The following is a 22,728-nucleotide window of genomic DNA, read 5'->3' as shown; positions in this document are numbered from 1 at the left end:
TCTAGCGCAGGGTTTCACTGTGTTTTTCATATTAACCATGATATTGCGTTCCGACCCCCGGTTCAGCTCAGTCTTAACAAGCATAAACAGTAAGGTTTGTGTCTGCTGGAAATCCACATAGAACACAATCACTCGGTGAGCGACTACACGTCTGAGAGAACAGTAAGGTTTGTGTCTGCTGGAAATCCACATAGAACACAATCACTCGGTGAGCGATTACACACGTCTGAAAAAAACAGTAAGGTTTGTGTCTTCTGGAAATCCACATAGAACACAATCACTCGGTGAGCGATTACACACGTCTGAAAGAACAGTAAGGTTTGTGTCTGCTGGAAATCCACATAGAACACAATCACTCGGTGAGCGATTACACACGTCTGAAAAAAACAGTAAGGTTTGTGTCTTCTGGAAATCCACATAGAACACAATCACTCGGTGAGCGATTACACACGTCTGAGAGAACAGTAAGGTTTGTGTCTGCTGGAAATCCACATAGAACACAATCACTCGGTGAGCGATTACACACGTCTGAAAACATGGCGACTTTAGTGGAGGCAACATCCTCGCAGCAGTTTGAGGACTTGCTATCAAAGGCTGGCAAGTATGTGTATCATTTCATAACATGACATTGAAGCCATTAGCCATTGAATGATTTTCATTCAAATAGGCCCCGTGTGATATTTAGCTTACTGTGATAGCTACTTTTCTGTTATATCGAAATCTAGCGTTAGCTAGCGTGATGTAGCTTCACCATGTTAGATGGAATGATAACTAGCTAATGTTGTCTAGCTGCTCCAAATGAAAGTGCAACTAACTAGCTAGCTATTTTAGCGGATATTTGCTTTTGCATGCTAGCTAATAACATACATGTTTATTGTACATGGTGTGAATGTAATTGATCATTGTACACGCTGATGTGTGTTACCTGATATAAACAGTCAGGCTCTTGTGTCTTGAACTCATGTGGATTTCTCTGTCACGATATGGCAGGGCTAGGCGACCTTTTCTATTAGGCAGACATATTCTATGCCTGATAATGTAACGTTAGGTTTAGCCCTTATATGAAAGGGAGAGATTAACCCCCCTTTATCAGACATGACTAGTGTTATCCTACATAACATCAGGTGCCTGCCCATTTCAGAGTTAGGTTGCTAACTAGGTCCATTCAGTTATTGTGCTTTTGAAATCCATAATTTACAAGTAGGCTATAAAAATAATGTTTAATTCCAGTAAGAATTAAAGGATGTCATTTAGCTCAGCCTATTGATGGTAGACAGTAGCTGGCAAGTGTGCATGCATGTCCTACGTCTTTAGCATGTGAATCTGTGGGTCACTATAAAGTTGTGCTGTTGTATACCTATTATTGCTATGCTGAGATCTGACCCCTGTCTCTTCCTTGAGCCTCACCGGTGCACTAAAAATGTAGGACATGCACGCACACTTGCCATCTACTGTCTACCATCAATTAGGCCGAGCTAACTGACATCCCGTTCATTCTTACTTGCCATACAACGATGATCATGCACGAGATCACTGACCAATTGAACATCACCGTTCCAATCTAATGGGACTTCTCTGTTCCACCAGGTTCTTGACGGTGGTCCACTTCCAGGCAGCATGGGCCCCTCAGTGCAGTCAGATGAACGATGTGATGGGAGAGCTGGCAAAGGAGAACAAACACACCATGTTTGTCAAGGTACTATACCTTGTGATGGAGGTTACATGATGCCTGATACACATACTATACCTTGTGATGGAGGTTACATGATGCCTGATACACATACTATACCTTGTGATGGAGATTACATGATGCCTGATACACATGCTATACCTTGTGATGGAGGTTACACGATGCCTGATATACATACTATACCTTGTGATGGAGATTACACAAGGCCTGATACACATACTATACCTTGTAATGGAGATTACATGATGCCTGATACACATGCTATACCTTGTGATGGAGGTTACACAATGCCTGATACACATACTATACCTTGTGATGGAGGTTACATGATGCCTGATACACATACTATACCTTGTGATGAAGGTTACATGATGCCTGATGCACATACTATACCTTGTGATGTATGTCACATGTAGTGATGTTGAATTGGATACCGGAGCTTCGAGGCATGAGTCGAAATCGCTAAGCAGCTAACTTTGAAGCACAGTGTATCGAGGTGTCCATCTCTTTTTTTCAGAAGTGCGTCATCAATATCCGAAGCATCGTTTGATCACTTGCTTTCTCAAACCGTGTGTTGCAGAGTGTGAGATCCCACTGATTTCTCCGTGCTTCCGGTGTTTTCTTCTATTCAAAGCTGCTTTCAAACACACTGACCTCTATTGGACACCGTACTTACAAATATAGTTTCAGCTGGCCGGTACTGTAGCAGGTAGAGTAGGGAACTATGGGGACAGTCAGGTAGTTGAATGTCGTGAGGTCGAATCCCGTTAGAAGGCACACTTTAAAAAATATATTTTTAAAAATGTGAAAGCACACTTTCTGAACTGTTAAATTGTTTTATTCAGTATAGTATAAGCTTCTGTCTTAAGCATCCTAAATAATGCCATAGACAAACATGAACAACATCACTCCTGCCCAGAACCACCACTACTCTCTGCCATTTTGTTCCTCTACATCGCCCACGCTCTTTCAATGTGTAGATAATGAAGCATATGATTTTTCCATTGTCTTAACAATGGAGTGTTGCTTGATTTCCAGGTTTGAAATATACGTTTTTCCAAAAATAGTTAACGAGAAGAGTTATAATACAACCCATCGGGCATCTCACTGCCCCCTAATCTGACATGTTTTAAAATATGCAAACAGAGGAATTAAAAGTTGCATTGACAGTACTTCTGACAGCCAACATTCTGTCTCCGCCCATCACTTTATGACATCACAACATTCCCAGAAGGCATGTATTATTGAGTCATTAATTAGTGTTACAACTTAAAGACATGACTCTGCCGTTGTGCTGTAGAATTTATGAATTTTTGTCTCTTGTATAATGAATTCTGTACATTTTTAGTTTGTACTGAATTTAAGCGTACAAGTTATTTTGTTAGTTATGTTCCAAAATTCCCTCCAACATCTGTTATTTTTTAAGCCTTGGTTCTGGCTGTGGCAGTCATGACACATTCAACACGTTGAGCATCTCCAGGCCTCCATCATACAAGCCACTGATGCGCCATTGGAACATCACATTTAAAAAAATAGTCTAATAAATAAATGTGATATTACACCGTCACAATAAATCCAGGATTTATTTTGATTCGGGTCTAAAGAAACATGATGATGTGAAGGGAATGTATTTCAGAAGAACAGAATATGAGTTGGTCTACTGTGGCTGTGATCTGATTCTGCTCCGTGCCAAAGTCAGCTAGTTCATTTAGCAGACAATATACATTTATAAGTCCTGTGCTATTATTTTATATTATATGATTTAATAGTAAGAAGAATATAATTGACGTTATCTGAATACATTAAGACGGATGTGTTTCCCGTTATGGAGCGAGTGGACAAAGGAAGTGGCTGTAACTAGTAGAAGGAGGAGGAAGGGAAGCGATACTAAGGTACACAATAGTACATGTTGGTAGATAGAAGGTGCTCTTTGGTAGTAGAAAGAGGAGGAAGGGAAGAGCTACTAAGGTACACAATAGTACATTTTGCTAGACAGAAGGTGCTCTTTGGTAGTAGAAAGAGGAGGAAGGGAAGCGCTACTAAGGTACACAATAGTAAATTTTGGTAGATAGAAGGTGCTCTTTGGTAAAAGGGATAAATTGCTCATCAAAAAGAAAGGAGGACCAAGGCACTCTTCATATAATTCATTAAAATGCCTTTATTTGTTCAATAGAAACAAAGTTGTTGTTTTAAACTTTGGAAGTGGCTATTTCAACAACAAATAGATAGGAAGTGGCTATTTCAACAACAAATAGATAGGAAGTGGCTATTTCAACAACAAATAGATAGGAAGTGGCCACTTTGTTGAGTGTAGAAGTCACCATTTGAAACAGGTCCTAAACACTAGACTTAGAGTTATTCAGCAGCTGTAGTTGTGAATGATACACACTTTAGATCGTCTTAGAAATCAAAACATACATAGGCTGCATGATGGGACAATAGACTATTGATGAGTTGAGAAAGTTGAGGGAAAAAAGCTTGTGCTCTTGTTCCTTGCCTCAGGCTGCACAGCTGTTCTCTCATCAAGTGGTCATGTTTTTACCCACCAGACTATTCTCAATTTAATCTCGTCTTTACTAGTATGGCAAATGACTTTCCATTTAGAATGGCCCATTATCAAGGGGCAGGAACAGGGGGGCAGGAACAGGGGGTAGGAACAGGGGGTAGGAACAGGGGGCAGGAACAGGGGGTAGGAACAGGGGGACAGGAACAGGGGGGCAGGAACAGGGGGTAGGAACAGGGGTAGGAACAGGGGCAGGAACAGGGTGTAGGAACAGGGGGCAGGAACAGGGGGCAGGAACAGGGGGGCAGGAACAGGGGGTAGGAACAGGGGGCAGGAACAGGGGGGGAGGAACAGGGGGGAGGAACAGGGGGCAGGGGCAGGGGACAGGAACAGGGGACAGGAACAGGGGTCGGGGGGCAGGGGTCGGGGGGCAGGAACAGGGGACAGGAACAGGGGTCGGGGGGCAGGAACAGGGGGCAGGAACAGGAACAGGAACAGGGGGTAGGAACAGGAACAGGGGGTAGGAACAGGAACAGAGGGCAGGAACAGGGGGCAGGGACAGGAACAGGAACAGGGGGCAGGGACAGGGGGCAGGAACAGAGGGCAGGAACAGGAACAGGGGGCAGGAACAGGGGAAAATGCATGTTATCTGTATGTACTCTAATAGTGAATGGAGACCCGCCAGCTTTCCCACCAGTCCGTTTTGTCGGATACTTGGGTTTTAAAGCAGCTGAGAAATACATATAACAACACTTATTTCACTCCACTGTTTTCATGTTCTCGCTGCCCGACAAGTGATATTCTACCCAAACTCTGTAAGCCACGGGCTCTCCAACCTTGTTCCTGCAGCTACCCAGTGATATTCCACCCAAACTCTGTAAGCCACGGGCTCTCCAACCTTGTTCCTGTAGCTACCCAGTGATATTCCACCCAAACTCTTTAAGCCACGGGCTCTCCAGCCTTGTTCCTGTAGCTACCCAGTGATATTCCACCCAAACTCTGTAAGCCACGAGCTCTCCAGCCTTGTTCCTGCAGCTACCCAGTGATATTCCACCCAAACTCTGTAAGCCACAGGCTCTCCAGCCTTGTTCCTGTAGCTACCCAGTGATATTCTACCCAGTGATATTCCACCCAAACTCTGTAAGCCACGGGCTCTCCAACCTTGTTCCTTGGCCCTGAGTACCAGGACATTAGGACCTGATGGAGGAACAATAGAGCCCTGAGTACCAGGTCATTAGGACCTGATGGAGGGACAATAGAGCCCTGAGTACCAGGCCATTAGGACCTGATGGAGGGACAGTAGAGCCCTGAGTACCAGGTCATTAGGACCTGATGGAGGGACAATAGAGCCCTGAGTACCAGGTCATTAGGACCTGATGGAGGGACAGTAGAGCCCTGAGTACCAGGCCATTAGGACCTGATGGACGGACAATAGAGCCCTGAGTACCAGGTCATTAGGACCTGATGGAGGAACAATAGAGCCCTGAGTACCAGGACATTAGGACCTGATGGAGGAACAATAGAGCCCTGAGTACCAGGACATTAGGACCTGATGGAGGAACAATAGAGCCCTGAGTACCAGGTCATTAGGACCTGATGGAGGGACAATATAGCCCTGAGTACCAGGCCATTAGGACCTGATGGAGGGACAGTAGAGCCCTGAGTACCAGGTCATTAGGACCCGATGGAGGGACAATAGAGCCCTGAGTACCAGGTCATTAGGACCTGATGGAGGGACAGTAGAGCCATGTGTACCAGGCCATTAGGACCTGATGGAGGGACAATAGAGCCCTGAGTACCAGGCCATTAGGACCTGGTGGAGGGACAGTAGAGCCCTGAGTACCAGACTATTAGCAACCTGATGGAGGGACATTAGAGCCCTGAGTACCAGGCCATTAGGACCTGATGGAGGGACAACAGAGCCCTGAGTACCAGGCCATTAGGTCCTGATGGAGGGACAATAGAGCCCTGAGTACCAGGTCATTAGGACCTGATGGAGGGACAATAGAGCCCTGAGTACCAGGCCATTAGGACCTGATGGAGGGACAACAGAGCCCTGAGTACCAGGTCATTAGGTCCTGATGGAGGGACAATAGAGCCCTGAGTACCAGGCCATTAGGACGTGATGGAGGGACAGTAGAGCCCTGAGTACCAGGCCATTAGGACCTGATGGAGGGACAATAGAGCCCTGAGTACCAGGCCATTAGGACCTGATGGCGGGACAATAGAGCCCTGAGTACCAGGCCATTAGGGCCTGATGGAGGGACAATAGAGCCCTGAGTACCAGGCCATTAGGTCCTGATGGAGGGACAATAGAGCCCTGAGTACCAGGCCATTAGGACCTGATGGAGGGACAATAGAGCCCTGAGTACCAGGCCATTAGGACCTGATGGAGGGACAACAGAGCCCTGAGTACCAGGCCATTAGGACCTGATGGAGGAACAATAGAGCCCTGAGTACCAGGTCATTAGGTCCTGATGGAGAGACAATAGAGCCCTGAGTACCAGGACATTAGCACCTGATGGAGGGACAATAGAGCCCTGAGTACCAGACCATTAGCACCTGATGGAGGGACAATAGAGCCCTGAGTACCAGGACATTAGGACCTGATGGAGGGACAATAGAGCCCTGAGTACCAGACCATTAGCACCTGATGGAGGGACAATAGAGCCCTGAGTACCAGGCCATTAGGACCTGATGGAGGGACAATAGAGCCCTGAGTACCAGGCCATTAGGTCCTGATGGTAGTTGGATACCACCAAAGCATGTGCAGAGTGTATAAAAGAGGATTACCATGACTTAACGGTCACATAGAAGTTTTGAATTTGACTTGACTCATGACTGCCGGTGTGGCGGTAATATGGTCACTGCGAAAGCCCTACTAGATCCAATTGTTCATATTTTTTTGTTCTAAGAGGTTGTCCATTGGACAGACTGAGGTTTAAACCACCCTCAGACTTAGGAAGATGAAAAACATTCCATTTAATTCAGTATATTATGGCCAAGCATTCTTAAATAAAAAAAATAATGTCTTCGGTGGGGGGGTGATTGGTATTACCCAGAATGCATCTAAAACCTTCAGGATCCATTCCGTTCTGAAGAGGTTTCTTCTAACTGGAAGATTCATGGGAAGATATGGATCAAATTGATCCATTTAAATTTAAATATTTAAATGGATCAGATTTCATATCGTTGAGTATTGTTGAGTGCCTCATTAAGTAAATGTTAAATAAAATAAATAAAAAGTTATCTTTATATATATATTTGTTTGTTGTCACTTATTTAAGCACGTTAAACATTTGATATGTTTTGTGGTCCACTTAAAAGATTGCTGTAGATCAGAAGTTAGTGGTATTATTATTATTTATTTGTAAGGGTTTTTTCCCACATTTTATTTTATATCCTGAGATTTTAGAGTATTCTGAAGAGATGTAGAATTACGTTCATAGTCCACTGCTTTTGACCAGAGCCCACAGGTGCAATGTTGTACACTAACTATATAAGGGAATAATATGGTGTCATTTTAAATCACATGTCATTTGTCACATACACATGTTTAGCAGATGTTATTGCGGATTTAGTGAAATGCTTGTGTTTCTAGCTCCCAACAGTGCAGTAATATCTAACAAGTAATATCTTAACAATTCCACAACAATACACACACATTTAAAGTAAAGGAATGAAATTAAGAATATATAAATGTTTAGACGAGCAGTAGATTGATATTTAATCCTACATATTGTACACTGTAAAACAGATATTTTCTTAATTTATGTTTTCAAGTTATTTTTTTTCCAAATTATGAACAATATTCCTACATATTCCAATACGAGTCTGCAGTTCCCGTACCAGCCTAGCTTGTCTCTAACCCATCAATAGCACTGTTCTTACCCGTGTCACATGGAAACAAGCATTTTACTATAAATATTTAGTTTCCATTCTCATAGCAGTATTTCACTGTGTTGATGTAGCTTGTGTTCATGTGGCCTATAAGTGTCTGTCGGCCATAATGCCTCGTGGATCAGGAACACCAACAGCAGAGTTCTGCTCCAGGCAGGAAATAAGGGAAGTCTGTAATCGCCTGTCTGTAATGGCTGGCTGCGACAACCCGGGTCAGTGATTTATGGATTACAATATGTGCTCGCTAAATATGATTGAACAATCTCTTCTGGGTCAATTTGTGCATCAATGTTTGTTTTCTTTCCTCTGCCTGGGGGTGGGGGGGGGGGTTCTGGAAATTCATGGTGAAATTACAAACCTTCAAAAGCCCAGTTTGTGTGATGCTCCAGGGTAGCTTCAAAAGCCCTGTTTGTGTGATGCTCCAGGGTAGCTTCAAAAGCCCTGTTTGTGTGATGCTCCAGGGTAGCTTCAAAAGCCCTGTTTGTGTGGTGCTCCGGTGTAGCTTCAAAAGCCCTGTTTGTGTGATGCTCCGGTGTAGCTTCAAAAGCCCTGTTTGTGTGATGCTCCGGTGTAACTTCAAAAGCCCTGTTTGTGTGATGCTCCGGTGTACCTTCAAAAGCCCTGTTTGTGTGATGCTCCAGTGTAGCTTCAAAAGCCCTGTTTGTGTGATGCTCCGGTGTACCTTCAAAAGCCCTGTTTGTGTGGTGCTCCGGTGTAGCTTCAAAAGCCCTGTTTGTGTGATGCTCCAGTGTAGCTTCAAAAGCCCTGTTTGTGTGATGCTCCAGTGTAGCTTCAAAAGCCCTGTTTGTGTGATGCTCCGGTGTAGCTTCAAAAGCCCTGTTTGTGTGATGCTCCGGTGTAGCTTCAAAAGCCCTGTTTGTGTGGTGCTCCGGTGTAACTTCAAAAGCCCTGTTTGTGTGATGCTCCGGTGTACCTTCAAAAGCCCTGTTTGTGTGATGCTCCAGTGTAGCTTCAAAAGCCCTGTTTGTGTGATGCTCCGGTGTAGCTTCAAAAGCCCTGTTTGTGTGATGCTCCGGTGTACCTTCAAAAGCCCTGTTTGTGTGATGCTCCAGTGTAGGACGGTAGCTAACTTGACTTAAAAAAAAAAAGTTAACCCCTGTTGATATCAGAAACATCATGGTGTTTCCTCACATGTAGCCAATTGTTTTTTTTACACATTGAATTGACTTGAACATGTGAGAAATATTTATATATATTTAATGATTTTAAAGTAAATGAAAACTTGGAACTATTTTTATTCCTCTGTTAGTTTTTATTCCTCTGTTAGTTTGAGGTGTGTGTGGTCACGCCAGTTCCTTTAATTTGATCCTGGTGGATTACCACTGTCAAGAACAAAGCAACTATCCATCACCAATCATAGATCACAGCACCCCGAGCAGAGCAGGAGATGGTGCTGTTCTGCTCTCTCATTTGTCTTGCTTGTTAGACATATCAAAGTGGTGAATGTGTGCTTTATTTTCTCCCTGAAGGGTGATGCCTGCTGGCTAAATAAACCTAGTGTTGAGGGGAAACTCTGTGGGGTGCAGTGGGGTTCTTCATGTGTGGATGCAGACATTGTTTGATGGCTTGGAAAGGGAACAAAGGGGTATCAACATTTATATGGATGATCCCTCATTCACTCCATCTCTTTCTCCCTTCCTCTTCCCTTCCTCCCTCATTCACTCCATCTCTTTCTCCCTTCCTCTTCCCTTCCTCCCTCCTTCCCTCCTCTCTCTCCCTCATCCCTTCCTCTCTCCCTCCATCCCTTCCTCCCTCATTCACTCCATCTCTTTCTCCCTTCCTCTTCCCTTCCTCCCTCCTTCCCTCCTCTCTCTCCCTCCATCCCTTCCTCTCTCTCCCTCCATCCCTTCCTCTCTCCTTCTCTCCTCTCTCCCTCCATCCCTTCCTCCCTCCTTCCCTCCTCTCTCTCTCCCTCCACCCCTTCCTCCCTCCTTCCCTCCTCCCTTTCTCTCTCCATCCCTTCCTTCCTCCCTCCTCTCTCTCCCCCATCCCTTCCTCCCTCCTCTCTCTCACACTTCCTCCCTCCTTCCCTCCTCTCTCTCACCCTTCCTCTGTCCTTCCCTCCTCTCTCACCCTTCCTCCCTCCTTCCCTCCTCTCTCTCTCCCTCCATCCCTTCCTTCCTCCCTCCTACCCTCCTCTCTCTCTCTCTCTCTCTCTCTCTCTCCACCCCTTCCTCCCTCCTCTCTCTCCCTCCATCCCTTCCTCCCTCCACCCCTTCCTCCCTCCTACCCTCCTCTCTGTCTTACAGCTGGAGGCAGAAGCAGTGCCAGAGGTATCAGAGAAATATGAGATTACCTCAGTCCCTACCTTCCTCTTCTTTAAGGTGAGTCTTATTACCTCAGTCACAACCTTCCTCTTCTTTAAGGTGAGTCTTATTACCCCAGTCCCGACCTTCCTGTCCTGTAAGGTGAGTCAAGTAGTGTAAAAAACTAAGTTCCACTACTTGGCCAAAAGTATTATTGGATTCGGCTATTTCAGCCACACCCGTTGCTGACAGGTGTATAAAATCAAGCACACAGCCATGCAATCTCCATAGACAAACATGGGCAGTAGAATGTCCTTACTGAAGAGCTCAGTGACTTTCAATGTGGCACCGTCATAGGATGTCACCTTTCCAACAAGTCAGTTGGTCACATTTCTGCCCTGCTAGAGCTGCCCCGGTCAACTGTAAGTGCTGTTATTGAGATATGGAAACGTCTAGGAGCAACAGCAGCTCAGCCGTGAAGTGGTAGGCCAAACAAGCTCACAGAACGGGACCGTTGAGTGCTGTAACGCTTAAAAATCGTCTGTCCTCAGTTGAAACACTCACTACCGAGTTTAAAACTGCCTCTGGAGGCAACGTCAGCACAATATCTCTTCGTCGGGAGCTTCATGAAATGGGTTTCCGTGGTTGAGCAGCCGCACACAAGCCTAAGATCACCATGCGAAATGCCAAGGGTCAGCTGGAGTGATGTGAAGATCGCGGCCATTGGACTCTGGAGCAGTGGAAACGCATTCTCTGGAGTTATGAATCACGCTTCACCATCTGTCAGTCCGACAGACAAATCTGGGTTTGGCAAATGCCAGGAGAACGCTACCTGCCCCAATGCATAGTGCCAACTGTAAAGTCTGGTGGAGGAGGAATAATGGTCTGTTTTTCATAGTTTGGGCCAGTCCAAGTGAAGGGAAATCTTATCGATACAATGACATTCTAGACAATTCTGTGCATCCAACTTTGTGGCAACTGTTTGGGGAAGGCCATTTCCTGTTTCAGCATGACAATGCCCCCGTGCACTAAGCGAGGACCATACAGAAAGGGTTTGTGAAGATCGGTGTGGTAGAACTTGACTGGCCTGCACAGAGCCCTGACCTCAACCCCATCAAACACCTTTGGGATGAATTGGAACACCGACTGCGAGCCAGGCCTAATCACCCAACATCAGTGCCCGACCTCACTGATACTCTTGTGGCTGTATGGAAGCAAGTCCCCGCAGTAATGTTCCAACATCTAGTGGAAAGCCTTCCCAGAAGAGTGGAGGCTGTTACAGCAGCAAAGGGGGGGACCAACTCCATATTATGGCCATGAACATACCTTTGGTCATGTATTTTGTGTGTGTGTGTATAAACTCAGCAAAAAAAGAAACGCCCCTTTTTCAGGACCCTGTCTTTCAAAGATAATTCGTAAAAATCCAAATAACTTCACAGATCTTCATTGTAAAGGGTTTGAACACTGTTTCCAATGCTTCTTCAATGAACCATAAACAATTCATGAACATGCACCCGTGGAACGGTCATTAAGACACTAACAGCTTACAGACTGTAGGCAATTAAGGTCACAGTTATGAAAACTTAGGACACTAAAGAGGCCTTTCTACTGACTCTGAAAGATGCCCAAGGTCCCTGCTCATCTGCGTGAATGTGCCTTAGGCATGCTGCAAGGAGGCATGAGGACTGCAGATGTGGCCAGGGCAATAAATTGCAATGTCCGTACTGTGAGAAGCTTAAGACAGCTCTACGGGGAGACAGGACGGACAGCTGATCATCCTCGCAGTGGCAAACCACGTGTAACAACACCTGCACAGGATCGGTACATCCGAACATCACACCTGCGGGACAGGTACAGAATGGCAACAACAACTGCCCGAGTTACACCAGGAACGCACAATCCATCAGTGCTCAGACTGTCCACAATAGGCTGAGAGAGGATGGACTGAGGGCTTGTAGGCCTGTTGTAAGGCAGCTCAACTAGCTTCACGTGGAAGGCTTTTCCAACAGTCTTGAAGGAGTTCCCACATATTCTGATCACTTGCTTTACTGAAGTTGCGAGACATTGCAAGCCAAGAAATTGTGAGCAACATTATTTCGTTGCGAGCTACAACTGCTGATAGAGTCAGAACCGTGCACAAGGCCTGTCTGCCCTCTCGCTCCGTCCCTCACTAGCTCGCTATGGAAGATGCCAGTGTTTGTGTTCTCGGAAGTTCGACAACTAATCACATCTCCTCCATTCCAAAAATGCTGGATCTTAGGAGTCGATTCCTGGCGGAATTGAATCTTGACACCCCCTGAAATAGGAATCGATTCATGGCGGAATTGAATCCCCCTGAAATAGGAGTCAACATGCAAGGAGTCAAGGAATCAACTTATTTTGGGGTCGACTCTTCACCGCCGTTAACAGTTGGACAAATGGCAGAGAAAGACCAGCAGTACTTTATGACAATACTTTGAGAAGTTAATTTTGAGAAGTTAACTTTGAGAAGTTAATTTTCAACCTTTATTTAACTGGGTAAGTCAGTTAAGAACAAATTCTTATTTTCAATGACGGCCTAGGAACAGTGGGTTAACTGGTCTAGGAACAGTGGGGGAACTGCCTGTTCAGAGGCAGAACGACAGATTTGTACCTTGTCAGCTCGGAGATTTGAACTTGCAACCTTCCGGTTACTAGTCCAACGCTCTAACCACTAGGGTAGAAGGAAATGCAGACGTTGTGAGGTGGAATTGAGGTTCAGTAATAGTAGAGCAGGTAGAATGCTTCACCATCTGAAAGGGAGGGACTCACCGTGAGACCCAGGTCTGAAAGAGACCCAGGTCTGAAAGGGACTCACCGTGAGACCCAGGTCTGAAAGATACCCAGGTCTGAATGGGACTCACCGTGAGACCCAGGTCTGAAAGGGACTCACCGTGAGACCCAGGTCTGAAAGGGACTCACCGTGAGACCCAAACCGCTGCTGCCAGCAGCACAGCTGCGTTTGTTGTGGAGTTTATGAATTTTTCTTGTCGTTTTATAACGGAAAACTGGAAGAAAAAAACAAGTGTTTGAAATAAACATTTACTGTGTCAAGTTCATTAGTTCTTTTATTCATTTTTTTGTACAGTATGGTAAGTAACATGCTCCCCTTGGGATGCCTCTATCAGCCTCCGAGGCTGCTGGTAAGTGCTTGTCTGTTAGGAGAGGTAACACACACTGGGTATCAGGATCAGTAGGAGAATAAAACCTAGTTTATAGCTTCTCCACAGTTAGTACCATAATAACCTAGTTTACAGCTTCTCCACAGTCAGTACCATAATAACCTAGTTTACAGCTTCTCCACAGTTAGTACCATAATAACCTAGTTTACAGCTTCTCCACAGTCAGTACCATAATAACCTAGTTTACAGCTTCTCCACAGTCAGTACCATAATAACCTAGTTTACAGCTTCTCCACAGTTAGTACCATAATAACCTAGTTTACAGCTTCTCCACAGTTAGTACCATAATAACCAAGTTTACAGCTTCTCCACAGTCAGTACCATAATAACCTAGTTTACAGCTTCTCCACAGTCAGTACCATAATAACCTAGTTTACAGCTTCTCCACAGTCAGTACCATAATAACCTAGTTTACAGCTTCTCCACAGTCAGTACCATAATAACCTAGTTTACAGCTTCTCCACAGTCAGTACCATAATAACCTAGTTTACAGCTTCTCCACAGTTAGTACCATAATAACCTAGTTTACAGCTTCTCCACAGTTAGTACCATAATAACCTAGTTTACAGCTTCTCCACAGTCAGTACCATAATAACCTAGTTTATAGCTTCTCCACAGTCAGTACCATAATAACCTAGTTTACAGCTTCTCCACAGTTAGTACCATAATAACCTAGTTTACAGCTTCTCCACAGTCAGTACCATAATAACCTAGTTTACAGCTTCTCCACAGTCAGTACCATAATAACCTAGTTTACAGCTTCTCCACAGTTAGTACCATAATAACCTAGTTTACAGCTTCTCCACAGTCAGTACCATAATAACCTAGTTTACAGCTTCTCCACAGTTAGTACCATAATAACCTAGTTTACAGCTTCTCCACAGTCAGTACCATAATAACCTAGTTTACAGCTTCTCCACAGTTAGTACCATAATAACCTAGTTTACAGCTTCTCCACAGTCAGTACCATAATAACCTAGTTTACAGCTTCTCCACAGTCAGTACCATAATAACCTAGTTTACAGCTTCTCCACAGTCAGTACCATAATAACCTAGTTTACAGCTTCTCCACAGTTAGTACCATAATAACCTAGTTTACAGCTTCTCCACAGTTAGTACCATAATAACCTAGTTTACAGCTTCTCCACAGTCAGTACCATAATAACCTAGTTTACAGCTTCTCCACAGTCAGTACCATAATAACCTAGTTTACAGCTTCTCCACAGTTAGTACCATAATAACCTAGTTTACAGCTTCTCCACAGTTAGTACCATAATAACCTAGTTTACAGCTTCTCCACAGTCAGTACCATAATAACCTAGTTTACAGCTTCTCCACAGTCAGTACCATAATAACCTAGTTTACAGCTTCTCCACAGTTAGTACCATAATAACCTAGTTTACAGCTTCTCCACAGTCAGTACCATAATAACCTAGTTTACAGCTTCTCCACAGTTAGTACCATAATAACCTAGTTTACAGCTTCTCCACAGTTAGTACCATAATAACCTAGTTTACAGCTTCTCCACAGTTAGTACCATAATAACCTAGTTTACAGCTTCTCCACAGTTAGTACCATAAAACACTAGTTTACAGCTTCTCCACAGTTAGTACCATAATAACCTAGTTTACAGCTTCTCCACAGTCAGTACCATAAAACACTAGTTTACAGCTTCTCCACAGTCAGTTCCATAATAACCTAGTTTATACAGTGCCTTGCGAAAGTATTCGGCCCCCTTGAACTTTGCGACCTTTTGCCACATTTCAGGCTTCAAACATAAAGATATAAAACTGTATTTTTTTTGTGAAGAATCAACAACAAGTGGGACACAATCATGAAGTGGAACGACGTTTATTGGATATTTCAAACTTTTTTAACAAATCAAAAACTGAAAAATTGGGCGTGCAAAATTATTCTCCCAATTGTTCTGTCAGGCCTTCACTGATGATTTAACATGCCAAACATTAAACTGGGAGAGGACTCCTGTCCTTGAATCTCTTTCTCTTTCTCGCTCTTTTTTTTTTTCCCGGCCTCTCTCTCTTTCTTGGATCTCTCTCTCTCTCAACCCGCCTCTAGAATAATACAAACATGCAAACAAAAAGAAAAAACATTACGTTAAAATATTAATGTTATTTTTCTTTCTCCCCCCCCTATCCTCTGGTGGGTCTCAGGGTGGCCAGAAGATTGACAGGCTGGACGGAGCTCATGCCCCAGAGCTGACCAATAAGGTCCAGAGGCTGTCGGTCAGCTCGGGGGGGCTGGGCGGGCCAGGGGCGGAGCCCCCTAAAGAGGACCTTAATGAGCGTCTGAAGAGACTGATCAACGCAGCACCCTGCATGCTCTTCATGAAGGGCTCCCCCCAGGAACCCCGCTGCGGTAAATAGAGAGAGAGAGAGAGTGTGGGGGTGTGGTCTTCATGAACAGGCTCCCGCTGTGGAAAACACACACGGGCCAGGCCTGGTAATTAGAGAGAAACAGGGGGATTGGTGGTGGAGGAGGAGGAGGAGAGGCAGGCCTGGTGGTGGAGGAGGAGAGGCAGGCCTGGTGGTGGTGGAGGAGGAGAGGCAGGCCTGGTGGAGGAGGAGAGGCAGGCCTGGTGGTGGTGGAGGAGGAGAGGCAGGCCTGGTGGTGGTGGAGGAGGAGAGGCAGGCCTGGTGGTGGTGGAGGAGGAGAGGCAGGCCTGGTGGTGGTGGAGGAGGAGAGGCAGGCCTGGTGGTGGTGGAGGAGGAGAGGCAGGCCTGGTGGTGGTGGAGGAGGAGAGGCAGGCCTGGTGGTGGTGGAGGAGGAGAGGCAGGCCTGGTGGTGGTGGAGGAGGAGAGGCAGGCCTGGTGGTGGTGGAGGAGGAGAGGCAGGCCTGGTGGTGGTGGAGGAGGAGAGGCAGGCCTGGTGGTGGTGGAGGAGGAGAGGCAGGCCTGGTGGTGGTGGAGGAGGAGAGGCAGGCCTGGTGGTGGTGGAGGAGGAGAGGCAGGCCTGGTGGTGGTGGAGGAGGAAAGGCTGGCCTGCTGGTGGTGGAGGAGGAGAGGCTGGCCTGCTGGTGGTGGAGGAGGAGGAGAGGCAGGCCTGCTGGTGGTGGAGGAGGAGGAGAGGCAGGCCTGCTGGTGGTGGAGGAGAGGCAGGCCTGCTGGTGGTGGAGGAGGAGGAGAGGCAGGCCTGTTGGTGGTGGAGGAGGAGGAGAGGCAGGCCTGTTGGTGGTGGAGGAGGAGGAGAGGCAGGCCTGCTGGTGGTGGAGGAGGAGGAGAGGCAGGCCTGTTGGTGGTGGTGATGGAGGAGGAGGAGAGGCAGGCCTGTTGGTGGTGGTGGAGGAGAGGCAGGCCTGGTGGTGGAGGAGGAGAGGCAGGCCTGGTGGTGGAGGAGAGGCAGGCCTGGTGGTGGAGGAGGACATTACACTGTAAGGGGTTGAGGTTCCACTCCCAACCACACCACTGTTTATAAGTATCAGTATTAGGTTCAATGTAGTTTTAGTTTAAAATCTAAACCCATAAGTGTTATTTTTCACCTCATCCTGAAATGTATCTCTAAATATTTTTCATCTTTATAAAGAAGCCAAGTTGTAGTGTTTGTGAACTCTAGTTTAATCTATTCCCCACCAAGCCACGTGATGCTGTGACTACGACCTCGCTAGTTCTTTAAAGAAGCCCTCTAAACCTGAATTTAGAGGTTACACACTTATACACCATGTAGAACACATGCTCCTAACACATTACACGCTCTGTCTGTGTGTGTGTCTGTGAGTGTGTGTGTGTCTGTGAGTGTGTGTGTCTGTGTGTGTGTGTCTGTGTGTGTCTGTGTGTGTGTGTGTGTGTGTGTGTGTGTGTGTGTGTGTGTGTGTGTGCATAATAACTTAACTTTCCTTGAAATAAGAAATCAGCTTTTTTATGTTTCTTTCTCCTGGAGCTGTATGGTCTGTCTGCGGTGCGTGACCCCCCCCTGACCCTTTAGGAGAAGGAGAGAGGGGCAACAACCCCTCGCCAATCAATCGTGCGTGTCTGGGTCTAGGATAGAGAGCCTCTAGCCAGAGAAAGCAGCTGGGTCTGGTGTAGTAGAAACAAGTTAATATAGTGGCATGTAGCTGAATAACCATTAGTTAGGGGCCTCTAGCTGTTTTATAATGAATTCCCCCATGAATGAATGAAGTATCAGAATGAGAGTTTCACTGCAGGCTCTACATGCAGGCAACATATCACCCCTCCTCTACTCCAGTTCCCTCTTTCTGTTCCCTTCTCTTTTTCTCTGCCTCTCTCGCTTTCTTTCTTGATCTCTCCTCTCCCTCTCCCTCTTGTTCTCCTCTCTCTCCCTCTTTCTCCTCTCTCCTCTCTCGCTTTCTTTCTTGATCGCTCGCTCTCCTCTCCCTCTCCTTCTCCCTCTTTCTCCTCTCTTTCTCCCTCTTTCTCCTCTCTCTCTTTCTCCCTCTTTCTCCTCTCTCTCTTTCTCCCTCTTTCTCCTCTTTCTCCTCTTTCTCCTCTTTCTCCTCTTTCTCCTCTTTCTCCTCTCTTTCTCCTCTCTTGCTCCTCTCTTTCTCCTCTCTTTCTCCTCTCTCTCTCTTTCTCTCTTTCTCCTCTCTCTCTTGCTCCTCTCTCCCTCTTGCTCCTCTCTCCCTCTTGCTCCTCTCTCCCTCTTGCTCCTCTCTCCCTCTTTCTCCTCTCTCCCTCTTTCTCCTCTCCCTCTTTCTCCTCTCCCTCTTTCTCCTCTCCCTCTTTCTCCCTCTTTCTCCTCTCTCTCTCTTTCTCTCTTTCTCCTCTCTCTCTCCTGCTCCTCTCTCCCTCTTTCTCCTCTCTCCCTCTTTCTCCTCTCTCCCTCTTTCTCCCTCTTTCCCCTCTCTCCCTCTTTCTCCTCTCCCTCCTCTCTCTTTTCTTTCTCTCTCTCTCTTCTTTCTCTCTCTTGTTCTCTCCCTCCACCCTCGTTTCCATCTGTCTATTCCCCTCTGTCACAGTCTCTTCTCAAACACTGACTCACTCTCATGTATCAAGGACATAACACATACCTGCCTCATATTCTAACAGTGATCCTGTCCATGCCAATGTGGACCCATGTCAGTCGTAAGATACACTGCATTTGGAAAGTATTCAGACCCCTTGACTTTTTCCACATTTTGTACGTTACAGCCTTATTCTAAAATTGACAACAAAAAAATGTCTCATTTCCTATCAATCTACACACAATACCCCATAATGACAAAGCAAAAACAGGTTTAGAAATTTTTGCTCATTTATTAAACATAAAAAAAACGGATCATATTTACATCAGTATTCAGACCCTTTACTCAGTACTTTGTCGAAAGCACTTTTGGCAGCAATTACAACCTCAAGTCTTCTTGGTGATGACGCAACAAGCTTGGCACACCTGTATTTGGGGAGTTCCTCCCATTCTTCTCTGCAGATCCTCTCAAGCTCTGTCAGGTTGGATGGGGAGTGTCGCTGCACAGCTATTCTCAGGTCTCTCCAGAGATGTTCAATCGGGTTCAAGTCCGGGCTCTGGCTGGGCCACTCAAGGACATTCAGAGACTTGTCCCGAAGCTACTTCTGTGTTGTCTTGTCCGTGTGCCTAGGGTCATTGTCCTGATGGAAGGTGAACCTTCGCCCCAGTCTGAGGTCCTGAGCGCTCTGGAGCAGGTTTTTATGAAGGATCTCTCTGTACTTTGCTCTGTCATCTTTCCCTCGATCCTGACTAGTCTCCCTGTCCCTCCCTCTGAAAAACATCCCCAAAGCATGATGCTGCCACCACCATGCTTCACCGTAGGGATGGTGGCAGGTTTCCTCCAGACGTGATGGTTGGCTTTCAGGCCAAAGAGTTTAATCTTGGTTTCATCAGACCATCTTGTTTCTCATGGTGTGAGTCCTTTAGGTGCATTTTGGCAAACTAAGCAGGCTGTCATGTGCCTTTTACTGAGGAGTGGCTTCTGTCTGGCCACTCTACCATAAAGGCCTGATTGGTGGAGTGCTGCAGAGATGGCTGTCCTTCTGGAAGGTTCTCCCATCTCCACAGAGGAGCTCTGTCAGAGTGACCATTGGGTTCTTGGTCACCTCCCTGACCAAGGCCCTTCTCCCCTGATTGCTCAGTTTGGCCGGGCGGCCAGATCTAGGAAGAGTCTTTGTGGTTCCTAACTTCTTCCATTTAAGAATGATGGAGGCCACTGTGTTCTTGGGAAAATTACTTAAAAATCATACAATGTGATTTTCTGGATTTTTACGTCTCTCACACTTCAAGTGTACCTATGATAAAAATTACAGACCTCTACATGCTTTGTAAGTAGGAAAACCTGCACAATCGGCAGTGTATCAAATAATCTAATCAAATCAAATGTATTTATATAGCCCTTCGTACATCAGCTGATATCTCAAAGTGCTGTACAGAAACCCCAGCCTAAAACCCCAAACAGCAAGCAATGCAGGTGTAGAAGCACGGTGGCTAGGAAAAACTCCCATGAAAGGCCAAAACCTAGGAAGAAACCTAGAGAGGAACCAGGCTATGTTGGGTGGCCAGTCCTCTTCTGGCTGTGCCGGGTGGAGATTATAACAGAACATGGCCAAGATGTTCAAATGTTCATAAATGACCAGCATGCTCCAATAATAATAAGGCAGAACAGTTGAAACTGGAGCAGCAGCACGGCCAGGTGGACTGGGGACAGCAAGGAGTCATCATGTCAGGTAGTAGTGAGGCATGGTCCTCCGAGAGAGAGAAAGAAAGAGATAAAGAGAGAATTAGAGAGAGCACACTTAAATTCACACAGGACACCGAATAGGACAGGAGAAGTACTCCAGATATAACAAACTGACCCTAGCCCCCCCCCCCCGACACATAAACTACTGCAGCATAAACACTGGAGGCTGAGACAGGAGGGGGCTGAGACAAAGACTTGTTCTCCCCACTGTATGTATCTATACACACACTTTGTATTACTTAGAATGAATGTGATGATACCAGGCTAGAGTTTGGGACCATCTTTATTTTAGCTCTTCTTGTCTTGTTCATGTGTTTCCAAATGGCCCTTTTTATACGAGGGTAACAAACATGCTGCTGACCAAACTCATCTGCAATTATGTCCTGACTTAATATCCTGACTCTGTTGTTCCTATAAACATACAATAACATTGAACTAACAACCTGATTTAATATCCTGACTCTGTTGTTCCTATAAACATACAATAACATTAAACTAACAACCTGATTTAATATCCTGACTCTGTTGTTCCTATAAACATACAATAACATTGAACTAACAACCTGATTTAATATCCTGACTCTGTTGTTCGTATGAACATACAATAACATTGAACTAACAACCTGATTTAATATCCTGGCTCTGTTGTTCCTATAAACATACAATAACATTGAACTAACATTGATTTCTCCTCAGCCGTCAGATTGTAGTTCTATTGAAGTACCATGCTATCCAGTATAACAGCCGTGTCTTATACTAGGTTTACAAACACACTGTGTTGTCCCCATCACCCAGGTTTCAGCCGTCAGATTGTAGTTCTATTGAAGTACCATGCTATCCAGTATAACAGCCGTGTCTTATACTAGGTTTACAAACACACTGTGTTCTCCCCATCACCCAGGTTTCAGCCGTCAGATAGTGGCGCTTTTCAAGGACCATGCTATCCTGTATAACAGCCGTGTCTTATACTAGGTTTACAAACACACTGTGTTGTCCCCATCACCCAGGTTTCAGCCGTCAGATTGTAGTTCTATTGAAGTACCATGCTATCCTGTATAACAGCCGTGTCTTATACTAGGTTTACAAACACACTGTGTTCTCCCCATCACCCAGGTTTCAGCCGTCAGATTGTAGTTCTATTGAAGTACCATGCTATCCAGTATAACAGCCGTGTCTTATACTAGGTTTACAAACACACTGTGTTGTCCCCATCACCCAGGTTTCAGCCGTCAGATAGTGGCGCTTTTCAAGGACCATGCTATCCTGTATAACAGCCGTGTCTTATACTAGGTTTACAAACACACTGTGTTGTCCCCATCACCCAGGTTTCAGCCGTCAGATTGTAGTTCTATTGAAGGACCATGCTATCCTGTATAACAGCCGTGTCTTATACTAGGTTTACAAACACACTGTGTTCTCCCCATCACCCAGGTTTCAGCCGTCAGATTGTAGTTCTATTGAAGTACCATGCTATCCAGTATAACAGCCGTGTCTTATACTAGGTTTACAAACACACTGTGTTCTCCCCATCACCCAGGTTTCAGCCGTCAGATTGTAGTTCTATTGAAGGACCATGCTATCCAGTATAACAGCCGTGTCTTATACTAGGTTTACAAACACACTGTGTTCTCCCCATCACCCAGGTTTCAGCCGTCAGATAGTGGCGCTTTTCAAGGACCATGCTATCCAGTTCAGCAGTTTTGACATCCTGTCAGACGAGGAAGTGAGAGGGGGGCTGAAGACCTTCTCCAACTGGCCCACCTACCCTCAGGTTTACGTTAACGGAGAACTCGTAGGGGGACTGGACATTGTCAAGGTGAGTCATGTTAAACACGCATTTTTTCTTTTCCAGAGAACTGAGGCGAGCGAGCGAAAACAAAACAAACATGGACAACAACAAAATTTAATTTAAATTCCCAGGATTTGATTCACCGCGATCAACTACCGAATCCCAACTACTACAACGGAAAAGTAAATCATTCCATTTGTAAAAAATAAAAAAATAGAATAAAAAAATTGGGGGGACTGAGCAATTCTGGACTGGTTCCGACCGATATTTCTGTGTACATTGGGCTCTGTGAATGGCGCAACATCAATTGCTTTACACTCCTTAAAAGCGCTGGTTGTCCCGATTTTCTTTTGTTCAAGCGCGGCCATTTGCAAATGGGGAGCGACACGTGACGTTTTCTGGCCTATCCAGACAAAGGAAAGGATTTCCTGTGTCTGTGAACCTCGTAGCTGTGCAACGGCGCATATGAAACGGGAGACTCCAGTGGACGCAACAATAACCGTTTCATCTCACTGTGATGTTCTCAGGGGGATTTAAAGTGCTCCACAGGGTTAATTACAAAACTATATAGTAGAATTGACAAGACCACTTTCTCGTGGTCACAGACGGACAAAACTACTTGTAGCGAGTTGATGTCGTAACGAGTCTATAGACATCAGGCCAGCATCCCGGAGTTGCCTCTTCACTGTTGATGTTGAGACGAGTCTATAGACATTAGACT

General features: G+C 45.6%; 1 protein-coding gene across 4 annotated transcripts in view; it reads left to right on the top strand.

The window, feature by feature from the left end:
* Positions 1-117: 117 nt before the first annotated feature.
* Positions 118-22,728, top strand: part of LOC110531428 (glutaredoxin 3) — a 39,695-nt gene continuing 17,084 nt past the window's right edge. Inside the window, exons 1-5 of one of the 4 annotated variants that reach the window (XM_090217773.1) lie at positions 118-601; positions 1,588-1,696; positions 10,364-10,438; positions 15,732-15,936; positions 21,862-22,034. In XM_090217773.1, the coding sequence (XP_090073899.1) occupies positions 537-601; positions 1,588-1,696; positions 10,364-10,438; positions 15,732-15,936; positions 21,862-22,034 (627 nt within the window). In that variant the 5' untranslated portion in view covers positions 118-536. The other 3 variants (XM_090217775.1, XM_090217776.1, XM_090217774.1) reach the window with 3 other exon arrangements.

The sequence above is a fragment of the Oncorhynchus mykiss genome, chromosome 23 (assembly GCF_057628025.1).
Source record: "Oncorhynchus mykiss isolate SJ-2025 chromosome 23, ASM5762802v1, whole genome shotgun sequence".
NCBI lineage: Eukaryota > Metazoa > Chordata > Actinopteri > Salmoniformes > Salmonidae > Oncorhynchus > Oncorhynchus mykiss.
This window is presented reverse-complemented; position numbering and strand designations above follow the sequence as displayed.